We start from the raw sequence: 27,954 nt of genomic DNA, 5'->3' as shown, positions 1-27,954 counted from the left end.
GGCAGGATCTTTTGGGAAACCACTGGTTTGTTCAGCACACTTGAACTTAAGGAAAAGAAATTATTAGCACTTGGTGACAATTGTAAAATATAGTAACAGTCATGATATGTTTTTGAGGCTCTTCCATAAATGTTCATTTCTTAAAATGAATAAACTGGAACAGAAATAGTCTACTGCTCTATGTCACTAACAACCTCTTATACATACTGGAAGGTGAAGTAAATGAAGTCAGCAAAAGACGATAAACATTTTGAGGGGAGGAATCCAGTCTGTCCTGAATGAAGTTGGCTCCTTAGTGCCTAGTATGGTATGTAACATGAAATAAATAGACATTTATTGACAGAAGAAAGGAAATCAGTGAAGGTAGCATTTTCTGTAGTTGGAATTGTACCAAGAGTACTGTTACAATTAACAGTGGGGAGTCCAGGTAATAAACTAAAATATTAGCCATGAAATTGGCTGACCGATATATATGAGATAATATATCTCAATATCAGCGAAATATTTCTTGGAGGACATATAGCTTAGAAAGACTCTCAAGGAATGGAATAGATAAACAAGGAGGAAATGGCTGGTGATATAGAATCAGGAGAAGCCTTGAAACCATAACTGTATGATAAAACTTAAGAGTTTGTGAACTAGCCAAGGAAGTGAACAATAGACAGGGACCAGCACAAATACACACATGTTCCGTAATTTTAAAAACTAGCTAGTCTCTACAAAGCTCTTTTAATGTACCAGGCACTGTGCTAGATGGTTTATGTATTTTTTCCCAGCTTATTCCAATAACAATTTTTGAAAAGGTAGTGTTACTGTATTCAATTTGTAAATGAGGTAACAGAAGCTCAGATAGGTTAACTGATTTGTGCCAACGTCATAGAGATAGCAAATGACACAGATGGAATTTTTGACCCCGGAAGTCTTAACTCCAGAGCCTAAGCTCCTAACTACTTCCTTCTAGTACACTGGAGCCTTTTTCTAGGGAGGGAGTACATAGCTTTCATCAGATTCTCAAATGGATCAGTAAATCAAAAAAGTATGAGAAGGAGTGTTCCAGACTCCAAGTTCCACGAAGGCAGGGACTGTGTCTATCTGGATCAGGACTCAGATATCTGTCAGATAGTTGGATAAAAGGATATATTAATGGATGAATGTACCAGTGAATGGCTGGCCTCCAAATTGGTTCTCCTGCATCTAGTCTGGTCTCCCTCCAGCCTGTCCCCCAAAATGCAGCCTAAGCAATCTTTCTAAAATACTAATCTGACCATGTCTGCTCTCCACTTTAAAGTGGAGACTCCTCAATACTATAGTTTAAGTCTAAAGCTCTCAGTATACACCCCTCTTCATGACTTAATCCAGTGATTCTCAGCAAGAGACATTTTTGCCCCTCAAGAGATATTTTGCAATGTCTGGAGATATTTCCAGTTGCCACCACTGGGGGTAAGGTGCTACTGGCACCTATTGTGTAAAGGTCAGGGATGCTGCTAAACATCCTATAACGCACAGGACTGAAACCACCTGACAATAGTGCGCCAGTGAGGAAACCTGGACCTAGTCCTAGCAATCATTTAGAGCTAACCACTACCACCTACCTTATTTTATGCCTAAGAAATCCCAGACAGCAGTTAGATTTTTCACTCTCATATGATCTCATGCTTCTGTGCTTTATTCATCCTTTTCCCTCTGCCAAGATCACCCTTCCTACCTTGCTTTTTCTCAATACCTTTGCTTCATCCTTCAAAATTAAGTTTACGTTTCTCTTCTAGGAATCTTGCCCCAAACTCCCTCCTCTGTGTTTCCATATCATTCTGGGCATACAGCTATCATGGCACTCATGACACTTAACCACATTATATTAATTTCTGTATCTGCCTTGGACTAATCAAGATCAAAAATCTATTTATTGACTTTTATAACATAGTGCCCTGAGACATTGATCACCTCCTGCGGAGGTCTGTCCTGCAGACCCTGACTTAGCGATAGATGAATGAAATACACTCTCATACACCAGAGTAAAATATAAGAGTCGATCTAGGGGGTTGTCAGCTGCTTTCAGAGGGCAATTGCAGCTAACCAAGCCCCTAGCCCGACTCTTGTACTGTACTCTGGTGTGTGAGAGTGTATTTCATTCATCCGTCACTAAGTCAGGGTCTGCAGGACAGACCTCCACAGATGATCAGTGTCTCAGGAGGTGACCTCAACGTGATCGATGCCACATATGGTGACCCTGACGGTGGTGATCAACATCTCAGGTGGTGACCCCAACGTGACCATGCCACAGTCCCTGGCATGTGGTAGAAACTCAGAAAGCATTGAACTGAAAGATAACAGATGACAAAGAAAAAGATAAATCACTCAACTCGTAACAAGTCTTGACCTTCACAGCCAAAGAGAACAACCTTTAGGTTGATTCAAAAGGGGGTAAGGGGAGGCCAGATTTGGTGAGACAAGAATGAAGACACCTGTCCACTCTTCTGAATGACGAATCAGATGGCATAGGGGCTAAGAGCACGTATCTGCAAGTGGGGATGTTAATAGTTTTTTCTCAAGTAATTTTTATAAGTATACCTAGTAATAAACCATATGAAGTACCTGACACCCAAGTAAAGAGTAGTCACTTCTATTAATGGCTCAGATGACTGGGCCTGTAATTTCATGTGTTATTGATTACATAATAGTTCAAAGGAAAGGGGCAGCACCTATTCACAATTTAAAAGTAGGTTAATTTAAAGAAAAAATACTAAGTCAATAATAGTGCAGGTGATGTAGGGGTAAGGCAAAATTCATAAAGGTGGTACAGGGACAACTGAAGTCTGGAAAACACTGTTGAAAAGGAGCTACATCAAATGGTAACTGGGCCAGGTTCCCCCCAGTTCTAAAGGTCTATGACTATAAAACTGTTATTACTTTTAATACCACTTGCTATCCCTTAATGTGTGCCAGGCACTGGGCTGAGCAACTTATGCCATTATCTCATTTAATCCACACAATAACTTTACAAGTAGATATGCTATCATTAGCCTCCTTGTTTTGTTACAGATGAGGAAACCGGAGACTCATAGAAGATATGTAATTTGCCCAGGTTTACACACTAATAAGGGTGAGAACCAGGACTTAAACTGTTAGAGGAGCCCAAGTACACAAATGGTGGACTGAGCCTACAGTATGTGATTAGACATATGTAATTTAGACATTTTCTAGTTTAGTCTAACTAAGGGCTTATATTTAGATATTGCTTTTAAACATGGATTTCTCCCTATAGGATTCTGCTGCTTTATAAATGGCTACTTAAGTCAAAATTAGCTGGATCTCTAAACCAACCATAAGACTGGTTGACCTGAGAGTCAACTCCCTTCAAGGCAAGTTTTCAATTCGCAGAGGAAGACATAACGCTGTCAAAGGTTGACATCCTGACCAAGAGCTCCTTTCTGCTCAGAGTTGTTTCTCAGGGAAGGTTGTTAGGAGATGGGCACATTCCACCAGCGGGTGGCTCCACAAGTGACCTTTAATGCCAGTTTAGCTTAAATACATTTTGACATTTCAAACAAATTAATGGATTTTTACAAGGTGGGGCAACCACCACAAATTAGGGCGAATGGTTTGCCTGCAGGCCAGTCACTAGGCAGAGCTTATAGAGCATTGCTGCTGCTCTTCAATCTCTGCCCCCACCCCGCAAAAGAAGTGTTGATTCACCCCAAGAAATCATTTGGACAAATGTTGGCAGCAATTGGGGGCCAACCTTAGCCCCACCTCAGTATCATATAATTCTAGGGTCTCTTTGCAACTAGTTGATCCTAATTCTAACTGTCAGAATCAGCTCAAAGACTCCATTCCTTATATTAAGCTGTATGTTATGGAAATGTCTTGGTAGTAAATACAGTGTTTCTGTTGTGTGAGCGTAAGGCAGCAGTTCCTTGAAAAATTACCTGGCAGTAGGAGTATTTAACATGAGAAGGACATAAAAGGAACTGACAAGCTAAGAGAGGTGAAGAGGTCCAGCTTCTGAAAAGGCAAACCCTCAACTGCTAAGTAGCCACACATCTTTCATCTTGGGAGATTTTATAGACAAGCTGCCCAGCCAAATCAAATGGGAATTAAAGGGAATCTGTGTAGTTGGTATAGAAAATGGCTCAGAAGCACAAAGGGCACTTTAGTCACAGGAAGCTGCCAGAGGGTGACTTATTTCATGGAAAAGAAAACAAACAGACAAAATAGCTGGTGTATTTTTAAGGCAAAATTAAATATAATAAACACGACACCAATCATATTGGTTTAAATCTCGTTGGGCGAGTTGGAGAATTTAACAGCTTCTTTTCCAACTACCAGCCTTTATCTCAGAGGCAGCCATGATAGCTAAAAACAGAATCTGAAACATGCTCCTTCTCTGGCTTCTGCCAGGTGTGTGCTGTCCCCAGCCTCTGCCCTGGCCTCGGCTCCCAGAGTGGGGATAATTAGAACGTCATTTCTGCCAGGTTTGTTTTTTCTGGGTCACTGACTTGAGACTCAATCAAAATAGGAGTGTTGTACGGAAATGAATTCATTTCCTCTTCCTCAGCCAGCCCCAGCTAATTTCCTGGGGGACTGTGCTCCATAGGACCAGTGCACACAGACAGCTTCTGGACAAGCATGATAGTGCATAGAGGTCCAAGGCAGGGGCGCACAGTGGAGGAGTCAGCTCCCTCCAAAGCAGCAGGCGTTCACTGTCCCTCTCAGTGGCAGGGCACTGACATGCAAAGGCCTCAGACAGACGTGCCGAGGAACACATCACCACAAACTGCTCTGGGAGCTGTTAAGGCTGGTGTTTAATGTTTATCCAATGGCCTCAGTCCGAAAGGCTTTGTAGAACATGCGTAACACAAGCTCAGCTTTATACCCCATTAGCACTCAAATTCCTAGCTGTGCAGAGGCATCTGGTACTGACCAGAGAAGGCCAACCGATGTGGATAAAGGTGGAGGGCACACAGAAACATGGAAACAGAATGAGGCTGCTGGATGTCTGGGAGAGACACTCAGAGACATGGGCAAAGAGCCCACGGTGCAGTAGAGGCAATCAAAGACAACCTTTGTCCTCTTCACAACATCACCAGTTGCCCTCCCTAATGAGACACAATTAGAAGAAGAGCCTTATCTTAGATCGACCTTTATCCACTTCATTACTGATTGCTTGTAAGCCTCTTTGAGCTGGGGAAGTAGTGGGTCTCAGAATGCAATGATAGCTCATATCTTGTTTTCAGACTTTTAGATTCCACAAGAAAAACAAAGCCTTGGGCTTTGGGCTCTCGCTCAAAGCACAAAAGAAGAGTGGCTACACTGCTGTTACTATTTTGGCCATGAATGGGACTTTTTTTCTGCCTTTTTCTAGCGTAAAAGAAAAGAAATAGAGAACAAGTGAGTGGTGGGGTGGGGAATGGTGTGGAACACAGTTCTCTGAGAAGTGCCCAGGGATAAATAGTTACTATCAAGGAGATGTCAGGACAGGTGTTGAATCAACTCCTGTTTCTAGAAAGGAACTAAGGTGAAGCTATGTATGTTTGGCTCACCTTCATGTCTCCAGTGCCTAGCACATCACTTGGCACAAAGCACACCAGACACACACACACACACACACACACACACACACACACAGTCCTTTTGCTTCCAACCCTTTCACATGTCTCAAATCCATCTGCTTTTCTCCATGCCCATTGTTGTCATCCCAGTTCAGGCACCATAATCCCTAACCTGAGCCCGTGCAGGAGCCCCCAATTGCCTGCCAGCCTCCTGTCTCACCTCCTCCTCTAATATAGTCTGGATAGCCAGGATGATCTGTTTAGAACCCAAATATAACTATATCACACCCCTACTTAAAGCCCTTCAATGGCTTCCCACAGCCATCACAACAAAACTGGACATGTGCTTCCCTCCATTACCCAATGTCTTAGTTTGTTTTTTGTTGCTACAATAGAATATCACAGACTGGGTAATTTATGAAGAAAAACATCTATTGAGCTCTTGGTTCTGAAGGCTGGGAAGCTCAAGAGCATGGCACTGGCATCCGGCGAGGGCCTTTTTGCTGCATCATAACATGGTAGAATGGCATCACATGGCAAGAGGACAAAAACATGGCAGCTCAAGTCTGTCTTCCTCTTCTTATAAAGCCACCAGTCCCATCATGGGGACCCCACCCTTATGACCTTATCTAATCCTAATTATCTTTCAAACAGAGAAATGCAAATCAAAACCACAATGAGATATCATCTCACCCCAGTTAGAATGGCTATTATCAAAATGACCAAAAAAAAAAAAAAAAATGCTGGTGAGTTGAAGAGAAAGGAAAATGTAAATTAGGGTACAGCCATTATGGAAAACAGCATGGAGTTTCCTCAAAAAATTAAAAATAGAACTATTATATGATCCAGAAAAGTAAGGAAAATCAGTATGTCAAAAAGATAGCTGCACTATTTACAACAGCTAAGACATGAGCTCAACCTAAGTGTCTATCAACAGATGAACGGATAAAGAAAATGTGGTACATATACACTGTGGTATACTGTTTAGCAACAAAAAAGAACAAAATTCTGTCATTTGTGACAACATAAATGAGCTTCGAAGACACTGTACTAATCCATTCTTACACTGCTATAAAGAAATACCTAAGACTGGGTAATTTATAAAGAAAAGAAGTTTAATTGGCTCATGGTTTTGCAGGCTATACAGGAAGCATGGTGCTGGCATCTGCTCAGCTTCTAGGGAGGCCTCAGGAAACTCACTATCATGGCCAAGGCAAAGGAGAGCTGGCACCTCACATGACCAGAGCAGGAGAAAGAGAGAGAGAAGGGGAAGGTGCTATACACTTTTAAACAATGCAATCTCATAAGAATTCACTCACTGTACAGTACCAAGGGGAAATGGCACTAAATCATTCATAAGGACTTCACTCCCGTGATCCAGTCACTTTCCACCAGGACCCACTCCCAACCCTGGAGATTACAACTGAACATGAGATTTCAGCAGGAACACAGATTCAAACCATATCAAACACTATGTTAAATGAAAAAAGCCAGGCACAGAAAGATAAAGATTACATGTTCTCACTCATATATGGAAGCTAAAAAGGTGGATCTCATAAAAGTAGAAAGTATAATAGTGGTTACTGGAGGTTGGGAAAGTGGGTAGGGATAGCCAGATGTTGCTTAACGTATACAAAAATACCACTAAATAGGAAGACTAAGTTCTAGTTATAGAGTGACTATAATAAACGACAATTTGTTATATATTTTCAGATAGCTTCAAAAGTGGATTTTAAATGTTCTTAACACAAAGAAATGATAAATGTTTGAGGTGGTGGATATGGCCCCACCTCCAAATGCCATCAACATATGAATTTGAGGATTACGTTTCCAACACGTGAAATTTGGGTGACACATTCAAATCATAGCACTTGATGTATTAGTCTGCTAGGGCAGCCATACAAAATGATACAGACTGAATGGCTTAAACAACAGAAATGTATTTTCTCATACTTCTGGTGGCTAGACAGCTAAGATCAAGATATTGGTGGGTTTAGTTTCTTCTGAGGTATCTCTCCTTGGCTTGCAATAGTCTGCTTTCTAGCTGTGTCTTCATATAGCCATCCCTCTGTGCGTGAGCATTCCTAGTATCTCTTCTTATTATTGGAGAGACACCAGTCCTATTGGATTAGATCCCCACCCTATGATCTCATTTAATCTAAACTACCTCTTTGAAGGCCCTATCTACAAATACAGTCACACTGGGGGTTGGGGCTTCAACATATGAAGTTGGGGAGGACACAGTTGAGTCCATAACACCTGGCCTCATCACTCAGCTCTCTCTCTCTCACCTAGCCTATTATAAGTCTTACTGAATTATTTGTTGTAATCTGGATGGGCCATGCTGTCTTTAACCTCTGGACCTTCACCCATGCTTTTCCCATCACCAGATTTTCCTCAACTCTGATACCCCTCCCCCCTCAACTTTTACCCCATGCTTCTGCTACTGTTCATTTCAGACCTTAGTTAGGTACCACTTCTTTGGAAATATCCTGCCTCCTGACTCCCAGTGCAGGCGAAGTGGTCGCTTACCATCTCTGTTGCCGTCTTTTTATAACATGGAGAGTAACTGCCTAATGGTTCCTCTGAGAACTCTACTCCACAAATCATTTGAGGACAGAGGCTGTGTCATAGTCATTTTTGAGCCCCCAAAGCTTAGCACAAGGCTTAACCCAGAGAAAGGTACTTGGCAAACACTCGGTGAAAGAAAAACACAACCTGTTTCTTTACTGAAAAGGGGAACCTGTGGAGTGAACTAGGTCAAGCTAAGTAAGCAGTGCGCTACATCCTAGGATTCTAAATCATCAGCTGATGAACTGTGCCACAAGGTGGATGCTAGGTCTATGCTAAAGGTAGGTCCTGTTGCAAAAGGTTGCTCATTGAGTAAAATCTGATTTCTCTGGCATTCTGTCATCCAGAAGCCTGTATGACTTTGCTCTCCTATACATCTATGGGACAGTGAGAGAGATTTGAGTATCATAGCTACCAAAATTCCTCCAGCAATGATCCTCGGAATCACCTGGAAGCCTTGGCAAAACACAGATGTTTGGGTCCCCACCCCCAGGGTTTCTGATTCAGTAGGTCTAGGGTGGGACCTGTGAATTTGCATTTCTCACAAGTCCCCAGATACTACTCTTGCTGCTGGTCCAGAGAACACACTCTGAAAACCTCTGCTCTAGATGATCCGTCTGAAATTATTGGAAAAAATTACATTATGTTGTAAATGGCATAAACGTTAAGTATGTTTATCAGAACATGTGATTAATCATCCCTCCCTCTCCACTTTCCCAGACATCACCAATGTTGCTAAAATTCATGAGACAGGAGGAAACCATACGCCATTTTTTTTTCTTTTTTCAAGGTAAAACTACCCCTGGAAAGATATGGAAATCTAATGGTATGTGTTCTGTTTTTTTCACAGGTGCGATTAGAGTGGCCAACAGACCTTGCAGTCAATCCTATGGACAATTCATTGTATGTCTTGGATAACAACATTGTACTGCAAATTTCTGAGAACAGGCGCGTGCGGATCATTGCAGGGCGCCCCATTCACTGCCAGGTGCCAGGCATCGATCATTTCCTGGTCAGCAAGGTAGCAATTCACTCCACTCTAGAGTCAGCGAGGGCCATCACTGTCTCCCACAGCGGGCTGCTCTTCATAGCTGAAACAGACGAGAGGAAAGTAAACCGCATTCAGCAAGTAACCACCAATGGGGAGATCTCCATCCTCGCTGGTGCCCCCACTGACTGTGACTGCAAAATTGATCCAAACTGTGACTGTTTTTCAGGTATGACCTTTTTAGCAATTCACCAGCTCCTCCTGTCTGTTTTGAAAAGGGAAACGTGCCCCAGTGAAGTCAAAAGGAAAAGGAAAGTGTTACTTGCAAACATTGGTATGAGCTAGTGGAGAAAGCAGTAGATTAGGAGTCGGATCGCCTAGTTGTTCTCATAACTGACTCACTCAGTGACCCTAGGAAAGCTGGAAGATCTCTTCATGACTCATTTGCTTCATTTGTTTAACAAAGATGGCACTTGTCTCAGTTATATCACCTTGCGATTCTGAGGATAAACTGGTATAATAAAAATGTTTATACTCTTAAAAAGTTAAGACCACTATAGAAGTGAAAGATCATATTATTAAATATGTGTACTTTAGAGAAAGGAAAACTAGGTAAAACCCACATTTACTGGTTTAGCTGAGGAAAAAAATACTTCTCCATAAGTGGTTGGTTTTCAGATTGAAAACATGTGCTACGGCAGGACATGGTGGCTCACGCCTATAATCCCAGCACTTTGGGAGGCCGAGGCGGGTGGATCACGAGGTCAAGAGATCAAGACCATTCTGGTCAACATGGTGAAACCCCGTCTCTACTAAAAATACAAAAATTAGCTGGCATGGTGGCGTGTGCCTGTAGTCCTAGCTACTCGGGAGGCTGAGGCAGGAGAATTGCTTGAATCCAGGAGGCGGAGGTTGTGGTGAGCCGAGATTGCACTATTTGTACTCCAGCCTGGGTAACTAGAGTGAAACTCTGACTCAAAAAAAAAAAAAAAAAAAATATGTCCTATTTGAGACTCAAAGGGACTAAGAACAGACTAGCTTTGGGATAGATGGACAAAATTAAATCTGACGATGGAGAGTTCTGAGGACATTGGTCTGCTAGATACATTGCTTTTTAAAAATCTAAGGCTTTCTCTACAACCCGTAGTGAAGTTTGCTTATAATTTAAATTGGGAAAAAAAAAAAAAAAAAAGCCCTTTCCCCAAAACGTGAAGTGGATATCTCAGATAGCAAACAGTTCTCTTAATGTCAACAGACACAATTATTGCTGGGATGTGGAAATCCCTCCATACTACATGCAGTGCTATTAAACTGCTCATCCAGGCCAGAATGGTTCTCTTAACCTTTGCCTTTCCTTAGGCCAGGAGAGGCAGGACTGAGCAATCTGCTCGATATGACTTTTGATCAATGTTTCCAATGTTTTCTTACACAATTAGTTTTATAGATATTTTGCTAATTTGTATCTTTCAGTCAAAGCAAATCTAATGTTTATTCCAGATATCAAATTTGATGTTCTGAATCATTGTTGCACTTACAGACTTAGTGTACTTTGACAGTGTGACAATGGAAATTAATAGAAGAAAGGGCACCTAGGCATGGTAGGACTGAAAAGTCCTGAAACAGATCCTGAAAGCATTGACAGGCATGAATCTCACAGATTTCCAGCCAAATTTTGTCTGGCTATCATTATTTGCGTTTCTTGTATCTAACAATACAATAGATTCTGAACAGCAGGATTGAGGATTTCACAAAATTGGTGTAACTGAGATAATTACATCTTACTGTTCATCTGCAGTGGTACTGACTCAAGAATTACAATCCTTTGAATAATAGGCTTCATATTTTTCAACGAGGGCATGCAGAGAATGTTGGTTCGTGGATTGTTTCCTTTAAAATGATTCTTGATGCTCAGAACTTTTGTCTGTGATATGTTCATATAAATGCTTATGATGCCAATTATTAAAATCAGAGTCTTTCTCCCACAGGTGATGGTGGCTATGCCAAAGATGCAAAGATGAAAGCCCCTTCCTCCTTAGCAGTGTCGCCTGATGGTACCCTCTATGTGGCAGACCTCGGAAATGTTCGAATTCGTACCATCAGCAGGAATCAAGCCCACCTAAATGACATGAACCTTTATGAGATTGCTTCACCTGCTGATCAGGAACTGTACCAGTTCACTGTCAATGGCACCCACCTGCACACCCTAAACTTGATAACAAGGGACTATGTTTATAACTTCACCTACAATGCTGAAGGCGACTTGGGTGCAATTACCAGCAGCAACGGCAATTCAGTGCACATTCGCCGTGATGCAGGCGGAATGCCCCTGTGGCTTGTGGTGCCTGGCGGACAAGTATACTGGCTGACCATAAGCAGCAATGGAGTCCTGAAAAGAGTGTCAGCACAAGGCTATAATCTGGCCTTGATGACCTACCCAGGAAACACAGGACTTCTGGCTACCAAAAGTAATGAAAATGGATGGACAACTGTTTATGAGTAAGTTTCTAATTCTCGACATGGGCTTTGTTAGGTTTTTACGTGAAATTGTATTACACTGGGAAAATGGCTTAGTAATTGCTGGGTGTTACATGCTATATTCTCCTAACAACCACCATAAAAAAATTAAAAAGTCAAGGAGAAAATTTTACCCAATTCTTAGAGTTCAGACCCATTTTTCCAGAGCAGTTTGCAGAGCTTAATAATAAAAACATGGACTGCATGAAGGGAGACTCAAGCGTGGCACTGCAGGAGACAGGAATGAGGTAGAAGTACAAGTACTCAAGAAATTTACAGCCTCTCTGGGAAGACAAGGTAAAATTTCATTTAAATAACAAAACTAGAGTATAGTTCTAAAGCAGCAAAGAAGCTGTGTGACTTAACAAGTATTTATTGAGCCCTGTGGGGTTTAATGAATGAAAAAATGAATATGTGCCCAGCCCAGCCCAGCCCAACTCAGTGTAAGTTGCTGTGAGAGGCAAGAGAGAAATTCAAATATAAGAAGTGGAACCTGGAAAGCAAGAGGAGAATTATATAGGGCAAATGCTGAATAGGAGAGTCTCCATTCCACTGGCTGCTTCAGTAAAATGAAGAGCTAAATGCTCTGTAAGGGATTGGGCTTCCTCGGGTCCCTGCAGAAGTCAAATAATCCAGCACATTTTGGCATTTACAGACTGGAACTGTGATAACTTTGTTTAATTGGGAACTAACACAAAGTGTGTCTGACAGCAAGCTACTAGGAGGTGCCATAACACAGAAATAGAGACCATTGTGCTTGCCTTTTAAAGCATGGATGACCTTGTTTGCAAGTCAGCCCATTTAGAAAGCTGGTGTGCTGGCACTCAGGAAGCATTTTCCCCACAAAAGGACTTGCTGAGATTTTAACCAGTATACTGAGTGAGATAATCCGTGGAATCTGAATTCAGAGTCTGGAATGGCATCGAAGTTGAAGAATGTGAGAAGTGGAGATGTTATAGCATGAGGGGTTCCAAGTGTGACTTTTTGGGAGGATATACAAAATATGTCCAGTCTCATGAAAGCCTCTTGAAGAAAGGGACAAAACAATTGGCCTTCAAGTTTTGGATCATTTTCCAAAGAAATGCCATCTATACAAAAGAGCAGACAGCTATTTTAGTTTCACTTACAAAAATGTATTCAGTTGTTTCTATTACAAGTCTTCCTCTATTTTTTGAAAGAAATCCTCTTACATCTTAATAAGAGTAATAAAAGCTATGGTTAGCTAAAGATTTACTAAGTGCCAGGTACTGGGCTAGGTAATTTACATATGTGAGTTTATTTGATCGCCATAATAACTGCATAGGATAGGTGACCCTAAGTATGCCCAGTTTATAAATGAGAAAAACTGAGGGACAAAATAGTTCACCTGCCCTGATTCACATAGATATCCAGGATTCAACCACCAATAGTCTGACTCAAGAGCCTGTGTTTTTAAATATACTACCCTTAGAAAAGATAAAGTTTCTAATGAGAAGCTTTAATGTCTTTTTTAAGAACGCAAGCCAGATCACACTGCAGCTGAAATTAGGCAAACAGTTATTTTGAAAGCTAATGGTAGAATTCAGTCCCCCAGCAAGAAATGGCTGAAGTATTAACTAGTTTTCAAAAGAACCGTTCAACCATTCATGTATTTGTTCAACAAATATTTGCTGAGCACCTACTGTGTACCATACAATGTTGTAGGTGCTGGGGATATAGCTATGAACAAAACAGATAAAAATCCCTACTTTTATGGAACTTATATTGTACTGGAGGAAGAGAAATAAGATGTATAGAACTTCAAATGATGATAAGTTCTATGGAGAAAAATCTAGTAGGGTAAGGGAGATCAAATGGGTGGGGCAGAAGAGGTTTTTATTGCAGATTGGGTCGACAGGAAAAGCTCCACCAAGAAGGTGACTTTTGCATAAAGATCTGTAGGAGATGAAAGTAAGCCATATGTATATCCAGGGCATGGAGGGTATGAGTATTCCAGGCAAAGGGAAGAGCAAGTATAAATGTCCTGCAGCTCTGCAGCAGGAGCAAGCCTGACACATTCAAGGAATAGTAAGGCAGCCATTGTGACGGAAGTAGAATGAATGAGAATAATGAGGACATGAAATCAATTAAGTAACCAGAACTACTTCATGTAGGGCCTTGCAGGCCACTGTCAAGACTCTGACTTTGACTCTAAGAAGTGGAGCCACTGGAGAGTTTTGAGTAAAGAAGTGATATTCGCTGACTTTCATTTTTTAAAAACTCACTCCATATTAAAAATGGACTGCGTAGTAGAAACGGGAACCTAACTGGGAAGCAGGAGGAACTATTGCAGTAATGCAGGCAAAAGATGATGACTTGGACCAGAAAGTTGGACCAGTAAGAGGTGCTAGAATTCTGAATATATTTTGACAATAGAGCTATCAGGACTTACTGAGAGATTGAGTATTTGGTGTGGGAGAAAGAGGGGTCAGAGATACCTCCAAAGTTTTTGGCCTGAGCAACTGGTTTTCATTTACCAAGAGGGGAAGATTATATAAGGAACACATTATACTGGGAGGTTGTGAGGTGGGTGATTGGGAATTCAGTTTTGGATATGGTCAGTTTAGTTAGGCATCTAAGTGAAAATTTCAAGTACACAATTGGATATATGAGTCTGGAATTGAGTGGAGAGGGTGGAGAGTAAAATTTGAGATCTACTAGTGTTTAGATTGTATTTAAAAACCATGAGATGGGATGAGAGCTCTCCATGAAAGTGCATATAGACAATAAAGAAAAGACATCTGAAGACTGACCATGAAGCACTGCATGTTTAGAATTGAGGATATGGGCCTGGCACGGTGGCTCACACCTGTAATCCCTGCACTTCGGGAGGCCGAGGTAGGCGGATCACCTGAGGTCAGGAGTTTGAGACCAACCTGTCCAACATGATGAAACCCTGTCTCTACTAAAAAATACAAAAAATTAGCCAGGTGCAGTGGCAGGTGCCTGGAATCCCAGCTACTAGGGAGGCCTGAGGCAAGAGAATCACTTGAACCTGGGAGGCAGAAGTTGCAGTGAGCTGAGATCGTACCACTGCACTCCAGCCTGGGAGACAGAGGGAGACTGTCTCAAAAAGAAAAAAAAAAAAAAAAAGAATTGAGGATATGAAGAAGAACCAGCAAAAGACACTGAGAAGGAAAGGCCACTGAAGTGGAAAGAAAATGAGGAGAGTGAGGTGTCCTGGAAGCCAACTGTGTTAGTCTGTTTGTGCCACTATAACAAAATACCTTAAACTAGTAATTTATAAAGAACAGAAGTCTATTTCTATCAGTTCTGGAGGTTGGGAAGTCCAAGGTCAAGGTGCCAGCAGAGTCAGTATCTGGTGAGGGCTACTCTCTGCTTCCAAAATGGCACCGCCTGCGGAGTCCTTATGTGGCAGAAGGAGCAGGGCGAAATGGGGCCTAGCTGGTTCTCTCCAGCTCTTTTGTACGATTGCTAATTGCATTCATGAGGGCAGAGACAACATGACCTAATCACCTCCTAAAGGCCTCACCTCTTAATACTATCAGATCGGCAATTAAGTCTCAATATTTGAATTTAGGGGGACAAATTCTGATCATAGCAACAAATAAAACAGGTGATTCCAGGAGAAAAGAGTGATCAGCTGTGCCATATATTCCTGGTAAGTAAGATGAGGACTTAGAATTGACCACTTGATTTAGCACTGTGAAGAGCAGGCACTGTGATACATGGGGGACCAAAGCCTGACTAGAATAGTCTCTTAAGGGGGAATGGATACACAAATGTTCATAGCAACATTATTGATAATCACTGAGAAGTACAAACAACCCAAATGCCTATCAAGTAGTGAGCAGACAAACAAAATGTGTTATATACGTGTCATTAAATAGTATTCAACCATAAAAAGAAATAAGTTCTGCTACATGCTACTACATGGATGAACCTCAAAAATATTCTGCTCAGTGAAAGAACCCGGAAAAAAGGACTCTTCTGATTCCATTTATATGGGATTTCTAGAAGAGGCAAATCCACAAAGGCAGAAAATAGATTAGTAGTTGCCAAGAGTCGAGGAGAAGAATGAATGGGGAGTGTCTGTTAATTCATATGGAGTTTATTTTGGGGGTGAATAGAACTGTTCTAGAAGTGGCAGTGATGGTTGTACAACATTGCAGATGTACTAAAAGTCACTGGATTGTACAATTTAAAATGGTAATTTTTATGGTGTGAGAATTATATCTCAATAATAATAATATAGAAGACTAGGAGGAAAGAGATTGTAGACAATGAGTAAAGAACTCTTTTGTGGAGTTTTGCTGTAAAGAAGAGCAAAGAAATTGGAGCTTGAGAAGAAACAGAATAAACAGAAGAGTTTTTTAAGTGAGAGAAATAACAGCTTATTTCTATACTGATAAAAATGATCCAATATAGAGGGGAAAATTGAGGATGCGGAACAGAGAAGGTAATTTTTTGCCATATCAGTTTGTGTGCTTGTTTTCCACTGGCATCACATTGATGCAGGCACTGTGTGGTAGGCAAGATTCTCACAGTGAATGGGGCACAGGCCTGTTACGAGGACTTGGCCAACAGTGAGTGAAAAGGCATCAACTAACATCATTTTTGAATAACCAATCTCAACCCGCTAAGCTATGAGAAACACAGACATTCACATGGGGATAGTCATGAAATTTTATGGCCACAAAGAGACATTAGATGTGATTTTACAAATGAAGAAACTGAAACCCAGAATAGGGAAGTAATTGCCCATTCACCTGCTAGTTGGCTTATCCAGAGTCAAGTCCTTGACCTTCTATTCCAGTGGTCTTTCCATTGCCGCCACACTGCCTTCCAGAAAAAGGAGGACCGTGTGGGCGTACAACAGTTTCCCCTCAAGTAGCAGGAAAAGAGAGATAGGGTAGCACCAGGAGATGAAAAGGGAGGCTGAATAATTATTTGCCATTTCTCCCACCTTCTTAACTCCAGCCAGAATTATACTGAAACCCTCTTGGTCAAATAGCATCTGTTGAAAGGAGAAGGTACCTCTTCTCCTGAAGCAATCTACTCTGATCCTAAACAGCTAACAAAACACAGCTCCTGTCCCTTCTTGCCTGTAAACAGGAATGAGCAACTTTCCAACCTTTATAATGTGACTAAGTCTTCCTGCAGTCTTTGTACAAGATTTTACCTTTTTTTTTTAACTTTTGTCCTCTAGTGCTTTGGCTAATTCCGAGTGCTCCTTCAGGTTTTTTTTTTTTTTGGTCCTTCTGAAGTTGGAGAACACAGAATTTGACCTACTCTTCTAGTCAGGGTCAGAGCAGTGCTAAGGTCGGTAAAAGGTTGCCATACCACTGATACCAGGCCCTCGTAAAGGAACTCGAGGAATTCCCTGAGGTGAAAGGGAGGTTTCTTTATGTGGACAAAGGGACAAATTGTTTGCAAAGGTGGAAATAGAAATTCTGTCCTGAGATGAGCGTGAGAGAAACAGAAAGAAACAGAAGTGAAATTTGCCAGGATGGAAGACAGCTGTGTAACAGTAGACCAGTCCGTAATCCATTCAACTTTCTATTATCTGCAGTTATCAGGAGGAAAAATGACATAGATGACTCTAAACAGTGGATAATCCAAATGGGATTTTAAAATGCATCCTGTGGAGTGGTAGTGCATGGGCTTTTACTATGTATTGTGATGTGTTTAAATAGTTCACTGATTTTCATAATTCCATTTGACTTGGACTAGGATCAAAATTGCACACCCCACGTGTTAGTATTGATGCATCACTGCCCATGACTGTCCCGAGTGTCAGGGGGAAAAGCTGACCACAGAGAAACAGCTAACAAGGAAGTGATTGTCAAGGCAGAAATACCTGCAGAAGGAGGCAGGCATTCTGGCCTGAGGCACCGGTGGGCTCCTAATTGTAATAACGCTGCTGAAGCTGAGATCTGAGGGAGGGGTCTAGCAACTCACACAGCAGACAAGCCTTTCTCCACAAGGCTGCAAGAGTAGCCAGGATGCCCTTGCTTGTTTCTCTGGCAAAGGCTTCTGCTCTACTAAACTGAAAAGGTCCCAGACTAAGGCCAAATCACCAGTCGTGTCACTGCTGCTGGTCCAATCTCAGTTGACAGTTCCTCAGGCCCCTTGCCCTTTGTGGGAAGCCCTCCCACTCGAAGGAGACTCTCCATTTACATGATCTCTTGATCCTTGGTCTTCTGCATTCTCTGTTTCTGGGCTTTATTAACACATCCTCTCCTCCATCAAGAAAACAAAAAACAAACAAACAAAAAACCAAAACCCACAAGTTGAAGAAGACTTCATAATATCTCTGGGAGCCTTCTAGACGGTTTTACAAATGCCCAGTTTTATCATGGATGGCTAATGACAGATTCTCCCTTCTCCCTTATAAGATCAGAAGGGATAGGGGGCAAGATAAACAAGCCGAGTCTCTGGGTGAGATATTTGCCTGGGGATAGGATGTGATTCCCATGCAGAAATGCTTAGTGATGACCAGTAATTCCAAACACATGCAATGTTTCCAGTGCCTTCTAGAATCCCCAAATAGAAAAGGAACTAAGGCATTGTATAGTTCAGCCCCATGCCTCCAGGCAGGTGAATGATTTCAATTAAACAAGAACATAGAAATGTTGACTGTTCCTTCAGATCTTTAGAAATAGAGACTTGACACCCTTGCTCGGTCACCTCTCCTTGAGCTTTATGTCCTTGATAAGGATCAAGAGTGAGTAAAACAGAATTATCGTGGGTATTTCTGGGAAGAACTGAAATAAAGACAGAGAGTGAACAGAAGTAACAGAGGCTGGTAGGAAAGTTTAGCTAAACTGTACAGCACATCTATGTAACCTGTGTCCTCCCAGAAGCACTATAGATGGTTCTGTCGGTTCTATAACCACATTGGTGCTCATATCCACCCCCATCCTTTTTATTTCACTGGCAGCATCCTATTTATACTCATTCAACAAGTACATGGAGTGAGAATCTACTCTGTTTCAGACACGGAGAATATAAAAATGAATGAGACACTGTGTCCTCCCTCTAAAGATGTGAGAGTTGTACAGTCTAGCGAGGAAGACAAATCCCAATGGTAGGCCATCACAATATATTTAATGAAGGCAACAGACCACCATCTTCTCTTATATGAACTGAGGCTGCAGCCTCCTAACAGTTCTCCCTGCTCCTTGTCTCTCCTCTTCCAAGATTCATTGCCACCAAAACACTGTTTGGATCATCCTTTTATCCCCTTGAAAAACTGTCTATGCTTCTTTATTGTCTACTGACTGCATGCTTACCTTCAGAGTCCAGTAAGCCAGTTCCCCCATGCTCCGGCCCCAGCATGCCTCTCTAGCCTTATCTCTCACTACCCTCCTGTAAGAACCTTGCGCTCCAGCAATGCTGGTCCCCCAGTAGACATCCCATCAGTCTGTGTGCCTTTCTTCATACCTCAGTTTGGAATACCTTCCTCCCCTCTCCAATCTCTACCTACCTTCTAGGATTCAAACACCACCTGCTTCTGCTCTTCTTCCTCTCTTCTGCTCAGCCCAGCTGGAAATGACCTCTGCCTCTTCCTAACTTCTACAGTTTCTTCTTTACAGAAATACATGGCAATATTCTGGCATTAGAGTGATTTGTGTGTATATTGTATCTGCCCTAATAGACTGAATTTCATTCAGCACTGTATCCCTGGTCGCTAGCACAAGACTCTGATATTTATTGAATGAAGGACAAATGAAGATAGAAGGGCATTATGAACTGAATCATAGGAAGCCAAAGGAATTTATTGGTGAGGAAAGGGGAATCTCATATTTCCTAAAGAATTCTTATTAGGTTGGTCAGCTTTCTGACATGAGATGTAAAGAGGGTCTGACTTTCATATTTCCTTTAAAAGAATAAGTAATGAATTTTTCTTCTATTATCTGCAATATTTTCTTAAAAGCAAAGGTGTAGGAGCCTCTAGTTTTATCCTGAACAGTTTAACTCTGGCTTAAATTGTCCTCAAAGGAAAGGGCAAGCTACCTCTTATGAGAAAATACCAGACCAAATATATTTTTAATAATGTGTAAATATCATCTCTCCAACTAAACTATATGCTTCTCAAGGACAAGAATGGATACTGAATTTTCTTTACAAATGTTTCCTTTGCTCTACTGGGGTGCACATGTGTGCACATGCACACACACACACTCAAGCGCACATGCACACACTCAAGTGCACAAACACACACTCAAGCACACATGCACACACACACTCAAGCGCACATGCACACACACTCAAGTGCACACACACACACTCAAGCACACATGCACACACACACACTCAAGTGCACATGCACAGAGCCTAGGACAGTGCTGAGGAAAAGGGTGCGTGTGCTCAATACTTAACTGGCTGGTGACCTCTGGGACCATCACAGTGGAAGTCTGTAAAATCAGGACAGCAGCAGACAATTTGATATCAAATCTCCTCTTACTAAACCCACTTCTGATGACTATGAAGGCAACTGTCATTTCCTGATGACACAATTCACCAGCTAGAATTTGCATGCCTAGTTAGTTGAGTGCTATGCCATGGAGACAGAGAGGGTGGGTTTGCTCCCATGCTGTGGCCTGAGGGGATTAGTTGGAGCATATTGGCTTATACTTTGCACCAAAGGATGAAGGCTCCAAAGGGAAACACGCAGCAGAAGAGATTTTGAGTAAACTTGTTTTTTGGACATTCAGTCTGGAAAGATGCATTCCCCTGTGATGATGGAAAAAAACTCAAGTAAGCCATAGGAAGCGAAGTCTTCCTCTATTTCTTATCCACCTTGAGCAATCTTTCCAAAGTTGTAGGAATTACCCACTGATATGTACATCTGCCTGTTGTTCTTCCTTTGGAAATGACCCAAAAGAGAGGTGGGGCCTGTATGTTTTGATCCAGGGCCATATTGAGCATCAGAGACACCACCCTGCAGATACCATCAAATGTGACTGCTTTGACTGCGACTAGCAGAATTGGGGTATGTGAGTGTGTTGGAGTTGGGGTGCTTTATCATGGAGTTACAGGCAAGGCACACTTTCATTTGCCTGTCTGGCCACAGAAAGGAAATGAGGCAATATAACTTTCCAGCTACCCAACAACTGGACAGGCCCATGAGAAATATCTTATTCCCAAGATCATTGCCTCCTTCACCAGAAAAAACAAAAAACAAAACAAAACAAGAAGCAGTCTCCTAGCTAAATCTATCTGGGTAATTACAGTCTTATCTAGGAATCTTTAGCTTGCCTCTCTGAATATACTACTGTCAATATGGAGAGTAGGGATGGGAACAGAATGTGTAGGAACATGCCTGTGCTCTTGGGAATAAGCTTTACAATGTATCTCAGACAAACAGCACCAATACCTTAGCTTAAAAGGTGTTTGGGTAGATGGACTAGGATACCAGATTTAGCCACAGGCCACTGCTAAGGTTCACTGGGAATTCTGATCCTTGTACCCCCATGCATGGATGGCTCAACTGGTATCTGATCTGGTCATCTTGCTCTGATAAGTGGATGCAACCACTGCTCTTACCTCTATGTGAGATCTTGCCTTAAAACACGGGGCTGCGTGAATGAAGGAAACTGCCTCCAAGCTGGAAAGTCCATGTGGAACCTGCATCCAGGGCCATAGTCTAAGCTCGGCTTTCCTGGAGGAATGATAAAGAGTGACCTTGCCAAGGGTTGAGGAATCTCTTTAGAAATCAGGAAAGGGAAACCAATGAAGCAAAGTTGCTGGTGCCTCATGTGGAACAGAGACGAACTGCCTGCATAATCCAGGTTGCTGGGGCCACACTTCCCCTGATAAGAAAAGCATGCAGCAGCTCCCTTCTATCTACTGCCTGCAAACTCCTGCCTCCTCTACCTTTGGATTATAATGGCTGGACATTGGGCCGAGCATGGTGGCTCACGCCTGTAATACCAGCACCTTGGGAGGCTGAGGCAGAGAGAAGCCAGGAGTTCGGTACCAGACTGGCCAACATGGCAAAACCACATCTCTACTAAAATTACAAAAATTAGCCAGGTGTGGTGGTACACGTCTGTAGCCAGCTACTCAGGGAAGCTGAGGCACGAGAATCACTTGAACCAAGGAGGCGGAGATTGCAGTGAGCCAAGATCATACCACTGCACTCCAGCCTGGGTGGCAGAGCGAAACTGTCTTAAAAAAAAAAAAAAAAAAGACTGGATATTATTGTTTTCCTCCCCTGGAAGGAAGACCAAACAGACAAGGTTGGGGCTAAACTGGGTCAAACCTTCCCATGCTCCGTTCTTGCCAGGGGCCTGCTTCTTGTAGCCATAGAGCCCCACAGCAGGCAGATCATGGGCAAACTGTCTGGTCAAAGGGAAGGATTTTGCCATCAATCCCAGAAACAAACAGCACCCTTCAGTCTTTCTTTGATAATGAGTCCTTAGCTGCATAGTAGCAATGAACCAACTATATTGGCTGAAATCCATTTAAACAAAGGAGACACCCAATTTAACATCTAGGGCTTGGCATATCTATGATGCCAATAACCTATCTGATTCATTCTATTCACATATGCGACTCTTTTAACTGGTAGTGTATATGTGTGTGTACACACATGCACATGTATATGCAGAAGTGAACTTGAGGTGGCATTATGTATAGGCTGAACTTCAAGTCTGTCCTATAAAATACAGTCCAGCCCCTTTTCCCAAGCCTACCCAAGGCTGGTATAGTTATTAAAATTTGAGCAACTACCCAGCCTGAGTTCTTTAGAATGTAATGGATTAATACTGAATTACTACGCCACTTTGCGTAATTGCTGGGGGAGGGAGTAGTCGAGCCAGTATCTACCATTGTGTCCAGGCTGTACCCTGCTCATTTTGGGTAAAAAGAATATATTTGTTTAACATTTTAAAAGCAAATAAAAGTGCTTAAATATTTTGTAATTTGCAACTTGAAAACAGTAATGGGTTTCCAAGTGCATGTCTTTACTTTTAATGAAGTGTTTATTTTTCATGGTTCTATTGGCAATAAAAGAACAGCTCCACATCAAAAGCCTTCAGGGAAGCAGTTTTCATTTGGAGGACAGTGAGATTGCCAATAATTCTGAATTTTTTTTTTTGAAAAAGTAAACTACCTAAACTATATTTCTAGATCTAGGTTATAGCCTATTATCCCAGGTAATTATTTTTTGTCTCTTACTCATATAGACAAATTAAAAAACATTATGTACTATACCCTAAAAAGATTTTTAAAATTTAAGTGACATCAAGATCAGGGGGCTCCAGAATGTTTTAATGAACATGTTTCCATTATCCTCGGTGCTTGTTCATTTTGTTGGAAGAATGATTCATTCATTTCAAATTTGGCAACTTAAACAGCAGCATATTATAATTTTCCCATCATAATACAAAGTCAGTATATTGGCTTCTCAGCCTTTGAGGGCCCCTTTGTACCTTCTTTTTCTTTGACAATAGCACCCTCTGCTGGGTTTCATAATCCATCACATCTAATGGGATCGACCCAAATTGCAAACGGAGGCCTCCCTGCAACATTGCACCCAGCAGGACATGATTCATAAATCAGTGTTCCACCCTGGTGATTCATTACCAGATATATTTTTTCTGTAAAACAGCACAGCTCAAGGAAGTCATCAAGAATTCAGAAGCTGCAAAAAATACCGTCGTTTGATTAATCATCTCTCTGACCTTTTTCTTCTTATTGAACAAGGTTAATAATACTTGTTATCACTCAAAGTTAAACTGTATTAGCTGCCAAGTGATTTTTATTTTGCAAAGGCCTGTTATCACTGCCAGGAGGCTTCAAAGCTGGGATTGGTTACATTCCTCAGGTATGACCCCGAAGGACATCTGACCAATGCAACGTTTCCTACCGGAGAGGTCAGCAGCTTCCACAGTGACCTGGAGAAACTGACAAAAGTGGAGCTAGATACTTCCAACCGCGAAAATGTCCTCATGTCAACCAACTTGACGGCAACTAGTACCATATATATTTTAAAACAAGGTAAGATTATTTCCAACTATATCTGACTATAACAGCCCCTACCTCAACATCCACCATGAAACCTGTGTACACGATTAATAAACAGAATTCACCTCTAGCTGAGAAGATGTACTCTTCCTGTTTTCCAGCTATGGAGGTTGAAACACAGACAAAATTCACACCTTTTACAAGTTCTCATATCAACTTTGGGCACATCTCTGTGGGAGTCATGAGGTTCAATCCTTGCCAAGTCTGCTCTGCTATCAACTCATTTCCCAACACCCAGCTGTTTGCAAAGCTCTTTCAGGGTCTGGCTAGGTTATATTAAATAAATGGAGCCTGGGTTCCAGCTGAGCTTAGCATTCTATATCAATGCCAACATAGGTGAAGAAAAAGGAAAATCTTGATACAGACCAAGCAAGAATATAAGTGAAATGAGAAAATTAAAAACTCATTCTATTTGAAGACAGAAAAGTAAGGAAGTACAGAAGAAGAAAGGAAGGAAGGAAGATACGATTTGGAAGGAATGTCTTAGAAGCTGGAGGAGAAGTATACCAAGAGAAATTGATTTCTCTCTGCCCTGTCATTAAGACCTCATTCTGTTGTTAGGTTGTGAGGCCAGACACTCTAAGAGGAATAGTACCAACTTTTGTTGGTGTTATTTTGTGGAGTACAGCAACTGTGATGGTGGCCCCAGATGATAAGGTGCTAAGTTGAACTTCACGCTCTTCTCATTCTAGCTCCCAGCATAACAAACTGAGGAGGCTGATCCAACAAGTCAGTGAGGGAGTTTAGGAGGGAATTCTTTAAAAATGAAAAAAGAAAAAAACAAAAACAACCTGCAGTGTTAGACAAGAGTCTTTTATCCAAGAAACAGATACTCCAGCTGTGAAAATAACAAGACCCAAATGGATAGGGAACACATTTACCTGTCAGAGCAGTAGTCTAGCCCAGAAGGCAGTTAGGACCACAGCACCCCACCTGCTTATCCCGTCCCAAACGTGCCTCCTAAAACTAAACCTGTCTCTTTTCTGCTTCCTGCTGTTCCCTCCCTTCCCCCTCTTCCTTCTTTGCTCTTCTGTCTACAGAAAATACTCAAAGTACCTATCGGGTGAGTCCAGATGGTTCCCTGCGTGTCACTTTTGCCAGCGGGATGGAGATCAGCCTCAGCTCAGAGCCCCACATCCTGGCAGGGGCAGTCAACCCTACTCTGGGCAAATGCAACATCTCATTGCCGGGAGAGCACAATGCAAACCTCATCGAGTGGCGGCAGCGGAAGGAGCAAAACAAAGGCAACATTTCGGCTTTTGAAAGGAGGCTGAGGGTAAGGTTTGACTTTACACAAGATATAGAACTTTTATAGGTTTAAAAACAAACAAAAAAAAAGCTGCAGAACCTCCCTAAACTGAAGTCCCATTTCTCCAAAGCTTTTGTAGGTGACAGACTCACTTATATGATATACTAATTCAAAAGAGGATGCTAATGGCCGATAATGGTTCAGTATCCTTAAATGAGCATTCTAATGGGAGCTTTCTTAGTCATTAGCCAGCTAAAGTGCTCTAATAGTAGCAATTTCAGGCACCAAGAAAGTCTGACTAGAGAAATGTGTTTAGTCAAAGGAGGCTCTCAGCACCTTTCCCAGCATGCCCTGGAGATGCTTATCAGGTTCACTGAGTTGACCGAGGTCCCTGCTTTTCAGGTAGCTCTTTGGAAAGACCTCATGGGTACACACAAGAGGATGTAAGACAAAAGGCAACATTTGGGCAAAGGCAAGTTAGAAGGGAAAATCAGTGAATGATAGCATCGCCATGAATACATGCATATCCAGGGCCAGAGGGATAAAGGACTGACACCTGGATCACATCCTACGGAGGTCTGTCCTGCAGACCCTGACTTAATGAGGGATGAATAAAGGACTAGTACTGAGATTGGGCTGAGGAACTCAGAGCTGCCTGGAAGGAGTTATAGATTTGGGAGTTTTAAAGTCCTTACCAAGCACAGTTCACCAGAGTTAACCAAAAGACCTCTGTCAGCTTTTCTGCAACACACAAAGCCTACAATCACCATAGCACTCTGTCGACCTGTCTCCTCTTGAACATTAACCAGTGTTAGGATGATGTGACCAACTTTCTACATGTAGTAACATTCAATATCAGCCCTAGAGTAACTGCCAACCTGCAGGAAATCGTCACTCACTATTGAGGCCAGATCTGCTTTGAGCACCTGTGTCACGCCTGATACTGCGAAGCGTTTTACATTTTCTTTGCTCACAGTAAAAATTTGGTAACCTTAAGACTGTGGAAGTGCAACCACCAAACAACCACCCAATTCCAGAGAGAAGCAGTCGAACCAGTCATATGGCTTGATATGAACAAAATACCAAATTGCTTACTTTCAATCATTCTATTGGTGACACACAGACACAGACTTTAGTGGGTGGTGGTTTTTTTGTTTTTTGTTTTTTTGACAGCTACTGAAGTTGTTTACATGCACAAGTCAATTTGTATGTTTCAATTCTATTGACAAGTTTCTAACAGAATATTTACCAGATATGCCACTGAATGGAGAAATGAAACCAATCCAAATAGTCAAACCTTTGCGTGGGTAGCAGTAAGGAGTTCTATCAGAATTCTTTGAGAAATAGAACCTCCTGGGTAGAACCCTGGATGGGGAAGTTAGAGGATCTGGTCTTGATACCGTGTTTTACTAATGGCTTAAGAAATGCCTTGTTTTTTTTTTTTTTTTCACTTGCAAAATAAAAGTGTAATACTAGAGAAAGTAAGAATTATCTACTTATGGCTTATCAACATCATGGACTCATCACAGAAAGATTGTATTGAATTCCTGATTTCCTAGTGCCTTTCCCAGCTTATAGCCTCAATGAAACATTCTGAACCAAATCATATACTATGTGGCTTTGGGATTTTTCATTCTTTAGGATAACATCCTACATTATGTGACCTTGGAAGTTTCCATTTTCTAGAACAACCAATCCTGTTTTCTGTCCTCCATATGTACAGATAATGGAGAGAAACTATAAACTGTAATTTATACCCCATATCCCAAATTGTTCTTTTTTTTCCCATTTATTTATTTTATTGCATTTTAGGTTTTGGGGTACATGTGAAGAACATGCAAGATTGTTGCATAGGTACACACGTGGCAGTGTGATTTGCTGCCTCCCTCTCCATCACCTACATCTGGCATCTCTCCCCTTGCTATCTCTCCCCAACTCCCCACCCCTCACCGTCCCTCCCCTATTTCCCACCAACTGACCCCAGTGTGTAGTGCTCCCCTCCCTGTGTCCATGTGTTCTCATTGTTCAACACCTGCCTATGAGTGAGAACATGCGGTGTTTGATCTTCTGCTCTTCTGTCTTAATGCTGAGAAGCTAATGGTAATAAAACATTTGGGAGCTTGTTAGTGTTAAGGAGCAAAGTGTTTAGTTAGTACTAATTATAATGTGACCCATTTCCCATCCTGTGGTAGAGCTGAGCAGATTTGTGGACTGGATTATAAGAGCAACAAATTCAAGGCCTTCTTCTCTATGTCACTTCTAGGCTACTCCCTGAGGTCCTGTGACTGAAAAATGAGGCCCCTTAGTGGCCAGGTGGTGTCACTATGTATGCTCCTAGAAGTCAAATAACAATAACAATCATTTACATCTGTTTAGTGCCTCACAGTGAACAAAGTGGTTTCATAGCCAGGATTTTATTTGTTTACCGCAGTCATCAATTGTTACTTTCAATTTACGGATAAGGAGACCAAGGCCCAGATAGGTTAAGTGATTTGCCTAAAGTCAACCAGCTATTAAGGAGCAGAGCCAGGGCTAAAATACAGGTCCTTACCTAGCATGGCACTCTTTCTACTGCATCACACTGTGCTGCCTTGTTCCTTAAAATAATTAATCTATAAATCATTGCCCCACTCAGTGGAGCTACCTTTGCAGGGCCTGACTCTTAATTTCCATGCTGACAAAAAGAGACAAATAATGGACTCTAATGTACTGACAAGTGTGGGAGGCACAGGACAGCTGGCTGGCTTCCAGGCAGGAAAAGCATGAAGCGGGCAAAAAGACGAAGGAGGCTGCTTAACTAGTTAATTTTTACCTGCTCTCCCCATTCCTAGTAATTTTTGTTTATGCTGATGCCTCAATTTTCCCAGATTTGGCATTTCTAATTGAATGAAATGAATACTGTCCCGAAAGGATGTGTGAATCCAATTTTAACAAAGCAGTTTCTCTTTTCCCACTGACTTTATTATTTCCGAGATGGTGTCCCTTCATTTCTGGTAACTTTTCAAGGAGAAAGCTGATGCCAATTTTCTCTTTTCCTGGACCAAAATATGCAATGACCCATTTGTAAG

At 41.8% G+C, this 27,954-nt stretch overlaps 1 protein-coding gene across 2 annotated transcripts in view; it reads left to right on the top strand.

Moving 5' to 3' along the window:
* Positions 1–27,954, top strand: part of TENM1 (teneurin transmembrane protein 1) — a 355,328-nt gene that overhangs the window by 301,203 nt on the left and 26,171 nt on the right. For both annotated transcript variants that reach the window (XM_032268248.1, XM_032268247.1), the window contains 4 exons: positions 8,971–9,337; positions 11,094–11,604; positions 23,438–23,610; positions 24,678–24,913. In XM_032268248.1, coding sequence (XP_032124139.1) covers positions 8,971–9,337; positions 11,094–11,604; positions 23,438–23,610; positions 24,678–24,913 — 1,287 coding nt within the window. The remainder of the gene's footprint in view (positions 1–8,970; positions 9,338–11,093; positions 11,605–23,437; positions 23,611–24,677; positions 24,914–27,954) is intronic.

This window comes from Sapajus apella, unplaced genomic scaffold (assembly GCF_009761245.1).
Source record: "Sapajus apella isolate SASKATOON/1434 unplaced genomic scaffold, GSC_monkey_1.0 scaffold176, whole genome shotgun sequence".
NCBI lineage: Eukaryota > Metazoa > Chordata > Mammalia > Primates > Cebidae > Sapajus > Sapajus apella.
Note: the sequence above shows the minus strand (reverse complement) of the source record. Positions and strands in the feature narration are given on the sequence as shown.